Source organism: Bison bison, unplaced genomic scaffold (genome assembly GCF_000754665.1).
Source record: "Bison bison bison isolate TAMUID 2011002044 unplaced genomic scaffold, Bison_UMD1.0 scf7180017864037, whole genome shotgun sequence".
NCBI classification, from domain to species: Eukaryota; Metazoa; Chordata; class Mammalia; order Artiodactyla; family Bovidae; genus Bison; species Bison bison.
The window spans coordinates 4,929,702-4,947,628 of NW_011494609.1; the positions used below are offsets into that span (position 1 = coordinate 4,929,702).

The 17,927-nt window shown below is 47.0% G+C and overlaps 1 protein-coding gene across 1 annotated transcript in view; it reads left to right on the forward strand.

The window, feature by feature from the left end:
* The window catches only part of LOC104984995 (aryl hydrocarbon receptor-like), a 43,518-nt gene extending 29,072 nt beyond the window's left edge, over positions 1-14,446 (forward strand). The window contains exons 6-11 of the mRNA XM_010834983.1: positions 1,045-1,171; positions 5,394-5,533; positions 6,444-6,646; positions 7,489-7,598; positions 7,769-7,910; positions 13,270-14,446. Of these exons, the coding sequence (XP_010833285.1) occupies positions 1,045-1,171; positions 5,394-5,533; positions 6,444-6,646; positions 7,489-7,598; positions 7,769-7,910; positions 13,270-14,446 (1,899 nt within the window). The remainder of the gene's footprint in view (positions 1-1,044; positions 1,172-5,393; positions 5,534-6,443; positions 6,647-7,488; positions 7,599-7,768; positions 7,911-13,269) is intronic.
* Positions 14,447-17,927: the final 3,481 nt, after the last annotated feature.

A 17,927-nucleotide genomic window follows, 5' to 3' on the forward strand; every position in this document is an offset into this window, starting at 1 on the left:
CCTAGACAGCAACAAAGGTTCGTCTAGTCAAGGCTATGGTTTTTCCTGTGGTCATGTATGGATGTGAGAGTTGGACCGTGAAGAAGGCTGAGCGCCGAAGAATTGATGCTTTTGAACTGTGGTGTTGGAGAAGACTCTTGAGAGTCCCTTGGACTGCAAGGAGATCCAACCAGTCCATTCTGAAGGAGATCAGCCCTGGGATTTCTCTGGAGGGAATGATGCTAAAGCTGAAACTCCAGTACTTTGGCCACCTCATGCGAAGAGTTGACTCATTGGAAAAGACTCTGATGCTGGGAGGGATTGAGGACAGGAGCAGAAGGGGACAACAGAGGATGAGATGGCTGGATGGCATCACTGACTCGATGGATGTGAGTCTGAGTGAACTCCGGGAGTTGGTGATGGACAGGGAGGCCTGGTGTGCTGCGATTCATGGGGTCGCAAAGAGTCGGACACGACTGAGCGACTGATCTGATCTGATCTGATCTCCTTTAATAAGTGATGGAACAAACTTGGATCTCCCTGGAAATGAAATTTTTGTTCAAATTCAGTTGGATTTGGTCATCCAGAAGAGCTGGCTTCCAGGAAAGCTCAGCGTTCTACTTCAGCAGAGCTTCAGGCCAGCTCTCAGTGCTGTTTCAGTGGCTTCTGCAGGTGCTCCACCTCAGGCGTCCCCCTGCTGCTGGTTTGTGACTCATCTCCTTGCCAATCACTCCTTCCCACTGACCCCAGGAAGTGCCACCCTTCCAAGACACAATACAAGGTTGTCCTCCAACACCATGGGTGATGTTTTCTGGATCTGGGGACAGCAGCAGCCTAGGAAGATTCTGATCTTCAAGATCAGAAGAGGAATGAGGGTTAGGGTGAGGGAGCACATGGCCAGCCACCAGCTCAGGAAGGGGCATGGGCAGGTGAGGCAAGGAGGCCTAGGAGGATGTCAGAGGGGCTGGCATGGCTCAGGGACATGGAAAGCGAATAGGTCACTCCTAGTCTCAGGAAGGCAGGAAGCAGCCCCAGGAGGGTGACGGGGATTCTTGGTCTTTGCAGTCAGACGTCATCTATCAGAGCGTGTTTGAGCTGATCCACAAGGAGGACAGAGCCACGTTCCAGAGCCAGTTCCTCTGGCCTCCAGACACCACTCCCATCAGCAGAGCAGAGCAGCAGGACACCCACTGTAAGTTACCACGGCTCAGGAGAAGGGCTTGAACCTGAAATCAACCCTGTCTGTGTTTCAGTAGTCCCTGATGAAGAAATAGGACCAGGAGTTTAGACTTTCTCAGCTTACAGTACTGATCACGTACCCACTAAGCCTCAGGTACATGAGGGATGGAGTGGGGGACAGGGCCAGGATCTTCATGGGAATCAGGTAGAGTGCTGGCAAAGGACTCTGCATCCTCTACACCTTCTCACACCTGTGGCCTCATCTGATCCTCCGAGTGACTAGAAAACATGCACGGGGCATGACCTTCTGTTGTCTTTACACCAGGAGGATGCAGGAAGGGATATCCTGCTGTTTGGTTCCCCTGTGTATCCCCAAGGCCTAGAATAGTGCCTGAGACAGTAGCACTCAGTAAGGGTTAGTCCCTTAAACAAATGAATGTATGGATGAGACTGAGGTCTGCCCAGATGGATCCAACTGTGAGTGCCAAGACTCATGCTGAAGTGAACATTCTGCTGCCCAGGGAGGTGCATCCCTGAACAATGATTGAGCTGGTGGGGGGGCTCATATCTGTGCCTGGCCACATGTCATACTGCTGACTGACGGGATACCACAGGGAAAAGGCAACACTGTTGTTCACAAGTCAATGCCATTTTGTAAATCCAGATACAGGTCCACTCTCCAAGGATTTAGAGCACATTTAATGCATTCACCCAGCACTCAAGACTCTTCTGTTTTGTTGTGAAGTGTGGCCAGAAAAGAATGAAATATTCAAAAGACAGATGTTTCACTCGGGAAAAGAATGAAGTCATGCGCCAGTGTTTGCACAGTAATAATGATTTCCTTTTTGCAGTAGACAGCCTAAAATACTGAACAGGAATGAACTTACAAGTATGGTTGTACAACCTTGCGACATGCAGCTTTGTTTCAGTTCAGCTTTGGCTGCTCTGATCCCAGTCCTGCTCTCATTGAAGCCAGCCTCCACCGAAGACAGTCCACACAGACTCCATCTCCAGAACAGAAAGTCAGCTTAAGTCCAGGGACTAAAGTCACTTGATGAAATACATCTTTATTTTTTTTTTTCTCTCCCATCAGATTATCAGCTCCTTGAAGGGAGGAATCTTGTCCTCAGTACTGAGCTTCATGCCTCTGTGTGGGCTCCTTCTGTGCCTCTACTTCTGTCCATTCTGACTGGCAAGGGTCACAAGGACAAGGAACAAAGATCTGAAGTTCAGACTTGTATATATTTCCTGATACTGCCAAGCTTAAATTATGCCCTTAACAATGAGTACTCTGAAAGTTTGCATATAACTTCATACTTTAAATTTTCTTTTAATCCTTTACATATTTGCAGCAGAAACTGCTACTTACATACTTGTAGCAGAAACCATACAATGGTCTCAGTTCAGTCACTCAGTCATGTCTGACTCTTTGTAACCCCATGGACTGCAGCATGCCAGGCTTCCCTGTCCAGCATTCTACCCATGTCTATAAATATATGCGTGGCAATATTCTTCAAAATAAAGATAAAGGACTTCGCTGATGGTCCAGTGATTAAGAATCTGACTGGCAGTGCAGGGGACACAAATTCGATCCCTGGTCTGAAAGATCCCATATGCCCAGAGGCAACTGAGCCCATGCACCCTAGAGCCTGTGCCCCCCAACAAGGGAGGAGCCCCTGCTCACCACAACTAGAGAAAGCCCATGTGCAGCAAGAGATCCAAGTCATCCAAAATTAAATTTAAAAACAAAATACGATAGTACTTTAATAAACTGAAACTGAAAGTCGCTCAGTTGTGTCTGACTCTGTGACCCCATGGACTATACAGTCTATGGAATTCTCCAGGCCAGAATACTGGAGTGGGTAGCTGTTCCCTTCTCCAGGGGATCTTCCTAACCCAGGGATCGAACCTAGGTCTCCTGCAGTGCAGGCAGATTTTTTGTCAGCTGAGCCACCAGGGAAGCCCTTAGTTTAATAACAGTGCTATATATATGCCAGATAAATGCCTGAAGACCGCACTCCTAAACCAAATTCAAGTGGATGTATGCTTTATACATGTGTGTATATTAGGGGCATACCATGTACTAGGGCTTCCCAGGTGGCTCAGTGGTAAACAATCCACCTGCCAATGCAGGAGACATGGGTTCGATCCCTGGGTCAGGAAGATCTTCTGGAGATAAAAGTAGCAACCCACTCCAGTATTCTCGTCTGGGAAATCTCATGAACAGAGGAGTCTGGTGGGCTACAGTCCATGGGGTCACAAGAGTCGGACACAACTTAGCGACTAAAACACCACCATGTGCTAGGCACTGGACTAGGGGCTTTATCAAATGAGATTAAGAAAGAACAGTAGTAAAATTTATCAGATCACACTCTGATTAAGCCTTTCCCTTCACTCTTCCCATTGAACGTTTAAGTTGCTAGAATATTGCTAAACTATTCTTACTCTTCTGCAGAATTTAAGTCTAGATAAATCAATTTTCATGTGACATAGGGAAAACTAGTATTACCAGTGTAAATATAATCTGACTTGTCAGGTTAAGAATTACAGAAAAATAGAACAGACTTGGAGTTTTCATCCTTGACTTCCTAATGAAGCATAGATGGTTCTTAGATGGATTTTTAACCCCAAGAGTATCCTCTTATTACCCTTTGAGAAGACTTGCTTGAAAACTCCTGGGATAGGAAAGAGATGAGGCTGAACTAGCCCCCACCAAAAAAGTTGAAAAGCAGAAAGTGCTTTTTCCTAGTAGATTACACGATCATGTCACTTTTCTGTGCACAGCATTTTCTTTTCCTTACAAGTGGCAGTAACTGACATTCACTGCAGAAAATAAGAATGAGAAAAATGTTCATTTCTACTCCATTTGGTTCATCCTTTCATTCAACTAATGTGTTCTGAGTGCCCATTACGTGCCAGGCTATGTTCCAGGCATTAGGCATAAAGCAGTGAGCAAAAGAGACAAAGTTCCTCTTCCAGTGGAGCCTAAATTTAATGAATAGCTATGTACCATTTCTGGTGGGATATAGTATCAAGAAGAAACTAAAATTAAGTAAGGAGAGACCAAAGTTATCAGGTGGGCATGCTGCCATTTAAAGAGGCATGGATAAATGGGAGTGAGCAGTGGAGGCGAAACAGCAGCGGAGGTGCAATGGCCCTGAGGCAGAAGTGCACTCAGCATAGCTGAGCAATGGCAAGGAGGCCACAGAGAGAGCCAAGGGGAGAACAGGAGACGGAGGAGCAGACAGACCATGCAGGCCACTCTAGACCTTGAGGTAAGAAGTCAGCGCAGAGTTCTGAGCAGAGAAGTGACGTGATCTGACCTATTGTGCTGAGTAGAGGACAGACCATAGTGGGCAAGAGTGGAAGCAGGGACACCAGTTAGAAGGCTGAGGCAAAGTTAAAACAGGGAAAAAATGATGAGCATAGCAGCCAGCTTACGTAGAGGTTACAACATGCCAGGCATTATTCCAAGTGCTTTATATACATAAATGTGTTTAATTCTCATTACAACCTTGTTAAGTCAGATAAGAAAACTAAGGCCCACAGAGAGGTTAAATAACTCTCCCAGGGTCACACAACAGGTGAAGCTTCAGTCTTCATGCTCTTGACCACCAAGGTTTTTCCCCAGCTGATAAGGGGGAGATGTATCCCCAGACGATGACTGCCCGGCACAGTAAAAGTGGAAGTGGTGAGAAATAGTTGTTTCCAAGGTATATTTCAACAGTAGAGCCAATAAGGTTGCTGGATATATATGTTATGTGCTTCCTTGGAGGTTCAGATGGTAAAGAATCTGCCTGCAATGCAGGAGCCCCAGGTTTGATCCCTAGGTCGGGAAGATCCCATGGAGAAGGAAATGACAACCCACTCCAGTATTCTTGCCTGGAGAATTCTATGAGCAGAGGAGCCTGGCGGGCTACAGTCCATGGGATTACAAAGAGTCGGGCACAACTGAGTGACTAATACTTAGGTGCATCATCCCATTTTTATCTTGATTCTCGTGATAACGTAAGGCAGGTAAGCCTGCAGGAGTGCGAGGATCATCTGATGAGAGAAAGCCAGCCTGAGTGGCTGATCAAGGTCAGTCTACTGGGGAAGAGGAAGCTTCACTTGGCCACAGAGCTTGTGACTCCCCATTGTCTCCACCCACCAGCTTCTTCCAAGACTACAGATGTCTCAGCTCTGTGATAGTGACTTTTCTGATGAAGACTCTTCATTTGTCTCTGTCTTCCCAGCTCTACCTAGGAAAAAGTTTTGTCCACTCGGTGGCACCTCCAGTGACAGCCTGCAGCATCTGTCCTTGGAGGAACCCTCTTACCTTGAGAGAAACTTTGTCTGTCGGTTCCGCTGCCTACTGGACAATTCTGGGTTTCTGGTAATCACACTGTACTTAAAGTGTCAGGAACTTCTTAAACGGATGCATGGCTCTGTTTGGATGGAAGGGTTGGGCCAGGCTTCCTCACCATCCCAGGAAGGCCTTCTGGCCTTCAGCTCACTATGATTTCAGAGGGTGAGACTGTTTAAGATATAGTTGTCTTTTGAAACTTCCTCTGCCTAGTTAAGACTTGGGATATATTTGCTTGAGATTTACACTTGTTACCTCTGGTAGGGCTTCCCAGGTGGCACTAGTGGTAAAGAACCCACCTGCCAATGCAAGAGACAGAGGTTCGATCCCTGGGTCGGGAAGATCCCCTGGAGGAGGGAACAGCAATCCACTCCAGCATTCTTGCCTGGAGAATCCCACAGACAGAGGAGTCTAGCAGGCTACAGTCCATAGGGTCGCAGAGTTGGGCACGACTGAAGTGACTTAGCACACACGCACGTTACCTCTAATACAGCCCAAAGTGGGGAATCCCAGGTAATCTCAGGATATTAACATCCATCTTCTTCACCATCACCAAAATATGCTATAAGCTAACAACGCCTACCAACTCCTGGAACTGAATACCCTCTCACAGCTCAATTAACTATATACTCTGCAGCTCTGTTCTTTTTTTTTTAAAGAGACTGCATGAGTCAGGGCACTGAGGGAGGACAGAGAAGCCATGAAAAATGATCAGGGCCTGATAAGCAGAACAGAAGAATGAGGAGGCTCCAAAACTGAGCATGCCTGTGCTCTGTGGAAAGGGGAGGAAGGAGGAAGCAATCCTGCCTGTTCAACCCCAAGGATACTGGACACTCTGAGTTCCAGAGGGGGAATTTATGTCCACTGTTTTAGCTACTTAACATTCTCTTCTCCCTGCTCATTCATTATGTTTGCGGGGGTGGGGGTCTTCTTTTTCTAGGAGTTGAATTTCCATGGCCGTCTTAAATTCCTCCCTGGGAAGAACAATAGCTCAGAAGATGGCATCCCCATATCTCCTCAACTCACCCTGTTTGCTGTGGCAACACCTCGCCAGCCATTCACCATCCTGGAGCTCCAAAACAAAGATGTATTTTTCCAAACAAAACACAAATTGGACTTCACACCTATAGCCTGTGATTCCAGGTAAATCCCTGTGACCAGAAATCGTGACTCATAGAGACCTGAGAGTGCTTCGACTAGCTATGGCCAAAATCCTAGGTCTAGAACCAAAGGAAGTTAAGAACAATTGTCCAGTCCTGTCCAAATGGGTTCCGCAAAGTGAGTCGGTAGGAAATATGGTGTTTGTAGGGGCAATGCAGCAGATTTTCCACACAGGAATATGGCGTTTGCGTCAGAGTGATGCACACAGCAAATCCTGGACAATCCCTCAGAGACTTCCAGAAACAGATCATAGTGAAACTCCTAGAGGCCCCACCATGAAATCTAATTAACTAGGTTTGACGCAAATGTTCCCAGATTTATTTGACTGTTGATCTTTCTTGGGTAAACATCAATCAACAGGCTTCAGTACCAATGCCTCTTAGAACAAGTTCTAGAAAGCACTGGTTTAAGAACAGGTGACCCAATATATCCTTGGTACTATGACTTGCAAATTTTAGGGGAGTCACAGAGCCCTCGGGTGAAAGTTGTGGAACTTGACAAAAAGTCCGCTGATTCTCCTATATGAATAATTTTAGATCCAGCGAGGTAAACAAACATAGGCTTAAAACAGTTTTGGAATACCTGTGTGGCACAAGGCTCTAAGAGGACACCACAGCCTTTTCAGTGTGGAAGCTGCTTACAGGTCCTGCCCCAGCCCTGCTGTGGGACAGCTGCCCCCTCTGAACCCAGAGTGTCCTTGGCATTGAGTCCAGGGTGAGATCCTCTGGGCGAACACAGGTCTTGCTTCAGAGGACCGGGTAGGGCAGTGAATGTTCCTTTCCACTTCGAGACCGGGAGGTCAGGCTGTGGCGTCTCTTCTGCAGAGGCAAGGTGGTCCTGGGCTACACCGACAGCGAACTCTGCAGACAGGGATCCGGCTACCAGTTCATCCACGCGGCCGACGCCATGTACTGCGCCGAGAATCACGCACGCAGTGAGTTTAGGATGCACCCCCAGTCCACCCCGGGCCGGGCAAGCTGGAGGTTCCACACGTCTCCGGAGCTCCCGGCCGCCCACTGTCCCTCGCGCGGGGTGGGTTCCCAGGGTCCCGGGGTGGGCAGGGTGTGGCCCGGCTCCACAGCGAGCGTGCCTCTCTCTCTGCAGTGATGCGAACAGGTGAGAGCGGGCTCACGGTGTTCCGGCTGCTCACCAAGGGGGCCGGCTGGCTGTGGGTGCAGTCCAATGCCCACTTGGTGTTCCGCGGCGGCCGACCGGAATGCATCGTCGCGCGACAGCGGGCCCTGACGTAAGTGAGAGGCCCGTAGTAAACGAGGCCCAGATATTAGAGAAAGCAGGACACGAGAGTAAGTTAAGACCTAGATGTAGAGGAGGACTCTGTAGTAAGGAGAGCCGAAAGTGAGGACCCTGCTGGAATTGAGGGCCGTGCGCCCTGTGAGCTGGGCTCTTTCTCCTGCAGTGAGTCCAGCCACCTCTGAGGTGCTCCACATCCTGCAGCTTTTCTCCAGCTGTTGGACTTTGGACAAGAGGCTAGCATGGCCCTCAGTTTCTCCAAGTCTAGAGTAGATAGAGTACTCCACTGGGGGTGGTCGTGGGGGTGAATGCATAGGAACCAGCGGGGGTTGGGATGCAGGCTGGTGGAGTCTGGGAAGCAGAGTCTGGCAGGACAACTCGTGCATGGCTTTGGGCGCCTCTCCATTGAGCAGTAAATCCAAGCATGTACACGGACACTTTTCCCCTGAAGGAGCCCCACAGAGGGCCTTCTCTGCGTCTGCTCCCCCAGGTGGGCTTTCTCCACATCTTCCTTGATCACCACTTCTCACCCTCATGTCTCTTCAGGCCAGTACCAAAATGGCTGCTCACATTGAGACCCTGAATACTAGTTCCAAAGAATTCCTGGAATCTATTTGCCCAGAATTCAGTTTCATATAGAATCTGCCATCAACGATACTGAAAGGATGTTACTGTGCTCCATTGCACTGTGCAGAAAGCTACTTGCCTGTCCTCAGAGATGCTGTTCCTTCAACCTGCTTTCTCCACTCCCTGTTTCCCTGCTCCTGTGAATCTGTGATGCGTGGCTTTGCGGGGAGGAGGGGAGTCAAAGTCTCTTCAGTGGGGCAGGCTGAGCACAAGACCAGGACACTTCCTGAGTAACACAGCATCTGCCCCCTCACTTCCAGAAGACCAGGGTTTCACGTTTAATCCTCCATGCCCACCTCTTTGTAGATCCACAACATACTTTGTAATGTGCATACAAATAAGAGTCTAGTTTCATTTTTGTTTTTATGTTGCTAGCATGTCAGGCAATAGAAAGTTCTCTTCCAACTTGTGAATCTACATGGCCGGATCCCATTTGGGTCTGTGACATATTTGTATAAAATGGATGGTCGAGATGCGAAATGTAGGGAATGATGAAAGAGCCCAAATAAGTTATCTGGCCCAGGTCTCATTAGCACTGTATTCTGGATCAGAGATCCAGTAATGCCAAATATGCCACATATAACAAACTTTTCAGCCCCTGAACATGCAGCCTCACTGAGTAATATTTAGATCATTGGGAAATTCAAGATGTGTCCAACAACTTGGATTCTGAGCCTGATTCCACCCTGGCCTCAGAAAAGCACTTAGTAAATGTGCCTCAATTTGCTGCCTTGCAAAAATAAGAGGGTCTTAGTGCGCATTTTCTATGACTCGTATCAGCTATGTTGTTCTTTGGATTCACTAAGCAAGAAGTTCAGGAACCAGCAGTTCATTTAGTAATGTTTGTTTCACTAAGTGTGTAAGGCTTGTTCTTTGTAGAAAGTGAAAACCATTGCAAAGTGATATAAAAATCAGCTGTCATCCTACTAAGGGAAAATTGTCAGTATGTTGGTACATTTCCTTCTAGTATATTTGGCACATATTTAAATTTCATACTTGAAATTATATCCTATATATAGTTTTATGTCCTGATTTTTCCACATAATAATAAGTTAAAAGCAATTTCTCATATCAGAAGTATCCATAATTATCTTGATAACTACATAATATATGAATACATTATGGCCCTTCATTAACTATTAAAATTTGGAAGAGTTTTTCATTATTATGGAGATACTGTGGTGAAATATCTGTATATAAATATCTGGTTGCTAGTCTGACTTCCTTAGAAGGAGTCTCAGGAGTAGAATTTTTAGGTCAAAGTGTTTAAACATTTCAAAGGCTCTTGATAATATTGTCAAATTGCTTTTCAAAAAGGTTGTACCAAATTATTCTCTGGCCAGGCTTAATGCTACACCAGTTTTAGCAAAGAGTTGTCCTAGAATCAGGTAGACAGAGCAATGAAGAGGCAGGGTGGCAAGAAACAGATCTGGATGGACATATGGAAAATGAAGTACCATTCGGGCTCCCCAGGTGGCACTATTGGTAAAGAACCTGCCTGGGAATGCAGGAGACTTAAGAGACTGCGGGTTCGATCCCTGGATCAGGAAGATCCCCAGGAGAAGGGCACAGCCACCTACTCCAGTATTTTTGCCTGGAGAATTCTATAGACAGAGGAACATGGTGGGCTACAGTCCATGGGGTCACAAAGAGTTGGACACAAAGTATAGTTAAAGAGGCATTTTAAATCCACAAGGACAGAACAAAGTAGTGAGTTTGTAGGAACAGATTAGCCTTTTGGAGGATGGGGAAAATGAAATCCCTACCTCATACTGTTTACAGTGAGAATTTACTCAGTTTTGATTCTGTTTTTGTTTAAATTTCCTGAAACAGTTTTGCTGCTGGTAATGGTAAAGTTGCTCTTTTTGCATCAACCTTCCCATAAGTAAAACTACAGCAACATCTATAACTGAAACTTCTGGACGAAATGTTAAAAACAATAATAACCATTAACCATAGTCATGGAGAATCAGTGATTGAAAGAAGGGAATGACAGAGTGAGTTTCCTGGGTTACACTGCTTTCAGTCTAGAGAAGATTGCACTTGGGCTGGACAGCTAAAAACTCGAATAGGAAACTTATGGTCTTAATGACACTAAAACCAGACAGCAAAGACAATAGTAATTGCAGTAGCATCAAATGAAGAAATAAAAACTTTCTATTTTTAAAAATTTCTTTCCATTAGAAAGAGAACCAGAAAGGAGGAGCCCTCAAATTCTGTGGATAAACTCAGTTCAAATCTCTGCTGACCCCTGAACCATGCATGTGTAGGTTAGAATTCAAGCTGCCGACTTTAAGGCCAAAAGAACTGAAGAAAGATCTCAGCTGTCAGCCATGACACAGGAAACAGAGTTCGCGTTTTCAGTGTAGCCAAGTTAAGTAAAACAAAAATATCCCTGATCTTTGGAAGAACATAAAATAATCCGTATCTACAATATGTTTTCACAATGTCCATATAAAACCCAAAATTGCTTATCGTTTGGTTAAGAATGAAGTCCAAAATTACTCGATATATGAAGAAACAGGAAAGAAAGTCTCAAAAGTAATAGAGATCAACCCTAAGATGACTCAGATGTTAGATAAGAATTTCATAGCAACTTTATGCTTGTGGACACAAAGGAAAATATGCTTATGATGAGTGAAAAAATAAGAATCTCAGCAGAAGACTAGAAACTGTAAAAAACAGAAAAATTTGAATAGTGTCTATAGTAAAAGTTCAGATGACAGGAGAATTTGTGAACTTGAAGCTAGATTGATAGAATTATCCAATCTGAGTAACAAAAAGAAAACAATGATTGAAAAAATATATAATCAGTCTCAGAGATCTGTGCAACAATGCCAAATGGTCTAACATATGGTTAAATCAAATCTCTGAAAAGTAACAGAGAGAATGGGCAGAAAAAAATATATATGTATATATAATTTTCATTTGAGTATTTATAATGTGCATATATACATATATTAGAAGAAATAATAATCAGAAACCTCCCCAATTTTGTGAAAGCTTTAACTTTACAGATTCAAGAACTTCAGTGAATTCCAAGCAGTATAAATACAAAGAAAACCACAATAAGGCATATTCTGGTGAGACTGTTGCACACTAAAGATCAAGGGAAAACTGTGAAAGCAACCTAAGATAAGGGGCACATTAAATATGGGGAACAGTGATTTAAATTACTGTGGACTTCTCACCAGAAACAATGGTAATCAGAAGATATTAGAACAATATCTTTAAAGTTGACATTTTTTAAAATGTCAACTCTGAATGTTATGACCAGTAAATATACCCTTTAAGAATGGTAGCTAGTAAAGGTATTTTCCTTTTAAAAAAAAAAAAGCTAAGAATTTATTACCAGAAATGCTGAAGGAAAGGTGTCAGACTGAAGGGAAATGGCACCTACCAAAGCCTTGAAGCTGAAAAAGGAATAGAGAGAACAGGAGATAGTAAACATGTGAATAAACATAAAATTATTTCTCTCTTTTTTTCAAAATACATGTGACTGCTTAAAGTCAAAAACATAGCATGAAATTTTTTACATGTGGATATAATATAGATGACAACTTAGCATAAAAGAGGCGTGTTGAGAGCGCATGAACTACATAGTTGCAGGGTGCATATATTTTATGTAAAGTGGCACAAGATTAATTATAAGTAGACATCAAAATGTTAAGGGTGTATATTGTAATTCCTAGAGCAACCATGAAACGTATAAGGCAAAAGATACAGCAAAAAATCCAGTGTACTCCAAAAAAATTCATGTGCCTATGCAGAAAAGCCATGAACAAAGAAACAACTTCCCCCCAAAAAAGAGGGTACAAACAGAAAGCAAACAGCAATATAGAAGACCCAAATTAGGCCTGTCAGTAAATCTATTAAATGTTAATGGATAAAACACTGCAATTAAAAGACAAAGATTGTCAGAATGGGCAAAACAGCAGCACTGAACTGTATGTCTTCTACAAGACACACATTTTAAAATAATGACATGAATACATTAGAAATAATCAGATGTAAAAAAAAAAGATATGTAATGCAAACAATAAGCACCAGAAAGTCAGAGTGACTGTAATAATATCTGACAAAGTAGAGTTAAAGACAAAGGGCATGAGCAGAGATCTTTAGATAAGTACTAACTTCTCTAAAGAACCCTCCAGCCTGTGCCCACGCCATGCTGGTCAGCTTCTGTGAAAGACACTCTATTTTAGCTGGATCAGTTTTCTTTTGTGGGACTCCAAACCAAATGTGAGATTCCAGGTGGAGTCAGGCTACTGAAGGAAGGCTCTCCTTGCTGAGCGTAGTGTTCCATGACAGTTGGGGCAGCCTTCGAGCAGACATGAACCATGAATCTCTTGGAAAGGGAGAAAAAGGGAAATTTTTCCCTGGTGAGAAAAGTTGTATGTATGCATTTGTGTAATGCTTTATTCTTTTCAAAGTAAACTTGACGTTTAGGGAATTCTACATGGATTTCTAGAATATTCATTCCAGAAATGAGCAGTTTCCTCTGAGACCACATGTATTTCAGAATCCAAAACTATACTCCAAAAAATACAAGAAAGAAGCAAATTCAGTGTTAGGGCTGCTTCCTTGGGTGTAAAAACTGGAACAGAGGATACCCTGCCTCTTGTTCATCTGTTTGGTTTCTTAGCCACTGCTGCTTTCTGGCCAGGGCCCCCTTTCTCATTCGTACACTGATTCCCCAATTCGGTCTTGTGTTTTCTTAACCACAGGGATGTAGAGGGGGAGGATCACCTGCGTAAGCGAGCCCTGCAGGGGCCGTTCACCTTCACCACGGGGGAGGCCATCCTGTATGAGAGTAGCCTCCCCAGCCCCCTGACTGCCCTCCCAGCCAGGAAGAGGACCAGGGCAACGAAGGGCCCCCCCACTGACCAGGGCCCTGTGTGCACAGGCTCTCTCCTTGGAGCTACGAGGCAGCAAGATGAATCTGAGTACTTGTCCTGCCTGGCCCCAACCTCTCAAGGCTCAGCTTTGGAGAGGTGGGGGTCTCATGACAAATGTGAGGACAACCAGGAGAAAGAGGAGGAGAAGGGAGACCGCTCCCTGCTGACCCTCATCGAGCGCCTGCTGGAGAAGGACGTGGAAGAACAGCTCGACCTCTGCTCCACCCTACAGCATCTGGGTGTCACGGACCTTGACCAGAGTCTGTGGGGAAAGAACCTTCTGAGGGCAGACGCAGACACTGCAGGGTCTCAGCCCTGCTGCCTGCTGCCTCCCAGCCAGGAAAGGGGCCCCCACAGCCAGGAGGAGGCACTTTCTCATGGCAATGTGGGCTCGCCCCTACCAGCCAGCACAACTGCTCCACAGACCCCAAAGCCCCGGTCTTCTCTGGACGCAGGCCAGCCAGCCATGGCGGTAACTCCACCTCAGAACAGAGGCGCAGCGCCTAGCTATGTTCACGCGCACACCCAGCATTGTCTCACCTCCAGCTCCACACTCCAGAGCCCTCCATGGTGGCAGCCTTGGCACAGCCAGGTGGCCCCTCTCGGTCTGGGAATGTTCGAGAAACCAACACCATTTGACCTTGTCTCACTGCCTGAGGCCTCCAGCCCGAGCCAGTCAGCCCAGCTGTTCCAGTCAAACTGCGCGCTTTCACTCCCTTTAGGACAAAATGTCCCTGGACACCTGGCTCAACCAGGCCTTGGGAGTCTGGATTTTTGCGAAGAATCCTTTCCCTGGACACCGTCACAGAGTAGTCAGTGCCAGGGGCCCCTGAATGCCTCAGACTCCACATCTTTTGCCAATCCATGTGGCACCCATTCCTTGGACAGCATTTGGGATTCTCGTGTCCAGGGCCAGCCAGTAGTGGTCCCTGTGGAAGTGGGGGCAGAGCAGGGAGCAGGAGAGGCCCAGCCTGACCCCTCAGCTCCTGTGGTCTACCACAGCTGACCCTTGCCTTCGGTCGCGAGGGCCAGCCGGTGGCATTCCTCCCAGATTGTGCACGCGTCAGCCCCTAGTGGCACATGGGCACTTGGTCCACCACAGGATACACCTGGGAGTCAGGAGCAGCCACCCCATTTCCTGGCAGGGAGCCAGCTCTCAGGGCGCCCTGCCTATCCTCCCCAGGCACTTCTGCACAGACCCTTGGCTCCCCAGGGCTCTTACAGGGCAGACCTAGGCCCGGGCACCAGGCAGCATCAGTGGGTGCAAATGGGGCTGCTGACCCAGGAACACTGCGGGCAAGTGAGAGAAGGAGCACCAGGTGCCCAGCACCTGGGCGGCCACCTGAAAGATGCTGGTCCCCAGGCCCTGCAGCTAAGCCCCTTCCTGTCCTTGGAGAGCAGCCCCCCAGGCACAGGAAGAAGCCAAGGCAACAGCCCGGCTGAGCCCACAAGGCAGAGCAGGGACAGACTGGCCATCCCAGCACCGAGTGCTGCGGGCCGACACCAGATGCAGTCCAGTCCAGCCCCGCCTCCCTGCCCTCCTGATCCAGCCTGCCCACCCCCTCCATGCAGAGCAGCCACAGCCTCCAGTCCCAGGTAGGTATTGCATTCGGAGCCCCAGGGACCTGCGGGCAAATCTGGACAGCAGGGGAGGTGACTGGGCTGGCCAAGTGGGGCCTGGGCACAGGGCTGCTGTGAGGCTCCAGTGCAGGGACACATGAAGGGACATTGCAAACATAAGCGATCACCGTCCGTGTTGGTCAGTGAGGCATGTGGTGGCAGGAACAGCTGGACCCCTGGAAAACCCTGATGATAAGCCTGAGCCCTCCAGCTGCCTTCCCTTCCCTCCATGGTGTCTCCTGAACCATCAGTGAGCCCAGCTTTGGACACCCAGAGCTTGAGTTGATCGTGAGTATTTTGAATTCAGTGCCCACTTTTGCTCTGCTCTCACCTCCTGGCACCACTTCCTGTGCCCACAAGAGGTTACCACAGGAGCACTGCTCACTTACCTAATGCTCCACACACTCTGATCGTCACATAACTGTCAGTTAACACCCTTAAACGCAGCTTTGGGTGCAAGTCACACTGTGTGACCTTTCTGCCTCCCACAGGGGAGCGAGTACTCAGGTTTTCCGTGATACGATGATGCCCTCGGGGCTAAGGTTGCCCTGTGGAGCTGCACTTGGTGCTCCCTCACCCCACTACCCCCCACTCTCTTCTGGGTTTTCTGCCCCCTTTTTCACGTCACACAGCCAGCCCTCACTTCTGCAGCTCTCAGGCTCCTGTGTCTCAGGGGCCCTGTGCTCACACCCCTTTCCCTCTGTCATAGGTTAGAAAGTCAGAAGACCAAATTTGTTAGACTTACATCAAAACCAAAGCAGATTCCTAATTAAAGCCTCAAATTTGCATCTTTTATAAGCAAGTGTCAATTTTAGTTACTTGGACTAACCCTCATCTTATGTAATTTTGTTCTAACTTAATAGTCCCCATTTTCCTAACAGCCGTGTCATCAGAACAAAGCACACAGCATCACGGCCCTTAGGGCTCCAGGCCCAAAAGGAAGCACGTTTTCCTCCAAATTCTGACTTAGAGGGACAGCATCATGCTTTGTACCCAGTGTCTGTGGATGTGATTGGGGGCCTTAACTGCTGACATTTTCCCTGGAATTGAAGTATCTTAAAGTTTCATCTCTTGGTGAATATCTGACTTTTTTCTATGTGTATAAATACACATATCTGAAAGCTTATTCCCTAGATCCCAAAGATATTTTTTTTCCTTCATTTTATTTTGTGCACTTCATACTAAAAAAGTATACAGAATTATCTTCTTTGCTTAAAAAGCAATGTCCAAATCACAAAAAATGTTAACAGGAAAGGGACATAGTGAGGATCCAACCTCCCAGACCAGTCCCAACATTTGCCTGAAAGGGTCCCCAAGCCCTGAGGTTTGGCAGCCATATTTCTAGGCTCAAGGCTGAGGCTCAGCACCAGATAGCCTATCTGTGACCAGGGCCATCCAGTTGCGTGGTTCCTACAGCAGGGGACACGCTGATGGCCTCTAAGAAAAAGGGATGTGTGGCCCATGAAAGGGCTCAGCTGTTCCCCAGGGTCATGCGCAGGAGTTGTGGCCCTCCTGGGGGACAGGCTTGGGGACACTGTGGACAGGGGATCCAGGCAGGGGTACAGCCTCCTTGGGGGCCTCTCTCTCACAGCAGAGCAACAGAGGAGAAGTCGGCAAGGCTCAGGCTACTCCTGCTTGTCCTCCCACAAAGGGTTCAAAATGGACAAGGCTTAGGGAGCACGTCCACCTTCTCCTGTGGCTTGAACCACAGGACTCATTGTTCAGGAGCTGAAATGGACCTTTGATGTCATCGAGTATGACTCCACCACCTGACTTGCTCACCTCTGTCACCCTGAACCTGGCCCTGGAGGTGCATAATGAGTGTCTGTTGCGTGTGAGAACAAGTGACTGTGCAGGTGAAGAGACCACAGAACTGAAACACCAAAAAGCCAGGGACCTGTCCATTCCAGAGCTGGCTGAGTCCACCACCAGTTGCCAGAACCACATGACCTTCATGTGTCAGGGAGCCAGAGGGAAGCCATCATGCTCCTTCTCTATAGCACTGGATGTGCTGGTCATTGTGCCAGGCAATGTTGTGAATGGGAACTCTGCCACTGAACTCTTGGACCCAAAACACCTAGCCATCAACTAAGGCCTTGCAACCCGACAAATGAGAGAAAACAAACACAAAAATACTCAAATGTTTCAACCTTCTGTCTCAAGCCAAAAAATACAGCCTCCCATCGTGGGCTAAGGTGAAATTCTCTAACCTCATGTAGGGTCTGTTTGTGGGGAACACCATGTCCTAACAGACAATGGTCTGTCTGGACTACTTTTTGTGTTTTTCTCTGTCCAAAGAAAGCAGTTTAATCAACACTGGCACATGTTCTTGAAAACTCTGAGGCCTGCCATGATGTGAAGACTTGTCCTTTGGTGGGGTTTTCAGCTGGGTCATAAGCTTTATAGAACTGCTCTCAAAGTTCCATGTAAAGTGCAGACTCATTACATGTGTGTAATAGTTAACACGCACATCCTGCTTCTCCATGTGTTTGATTCCTCCCTACAGACTGTAGTAAAACACTGGCATGAATACCTCTGGTGGTTCCATCATATTCAGTTCAGTTCAGTTCAGTTGCTCAGTTGCGTCTGTCTCTTTGCGACCCATGGACTGCAGCATGCCAGGCTTCCCTGTCCATCACTAACTCCTGGAGATTACTGAAACTTAGGTCCATTGAGTCGGTGATGACATCCAACCATCTCATCCATCACATTGCTGAGTAACAAATCACCCCTAAACCTAGGAGATTAAAACAGCAGCTATCTGTCTGCTCAGGGCTCTGTGGTGCAGTGGGCGCTCCAGCCTCACTCATGAGGCCATGGTCATCAAGGAGCCCAGCTGGGGCTCAAGGGTCCATGATGTGCCTTCA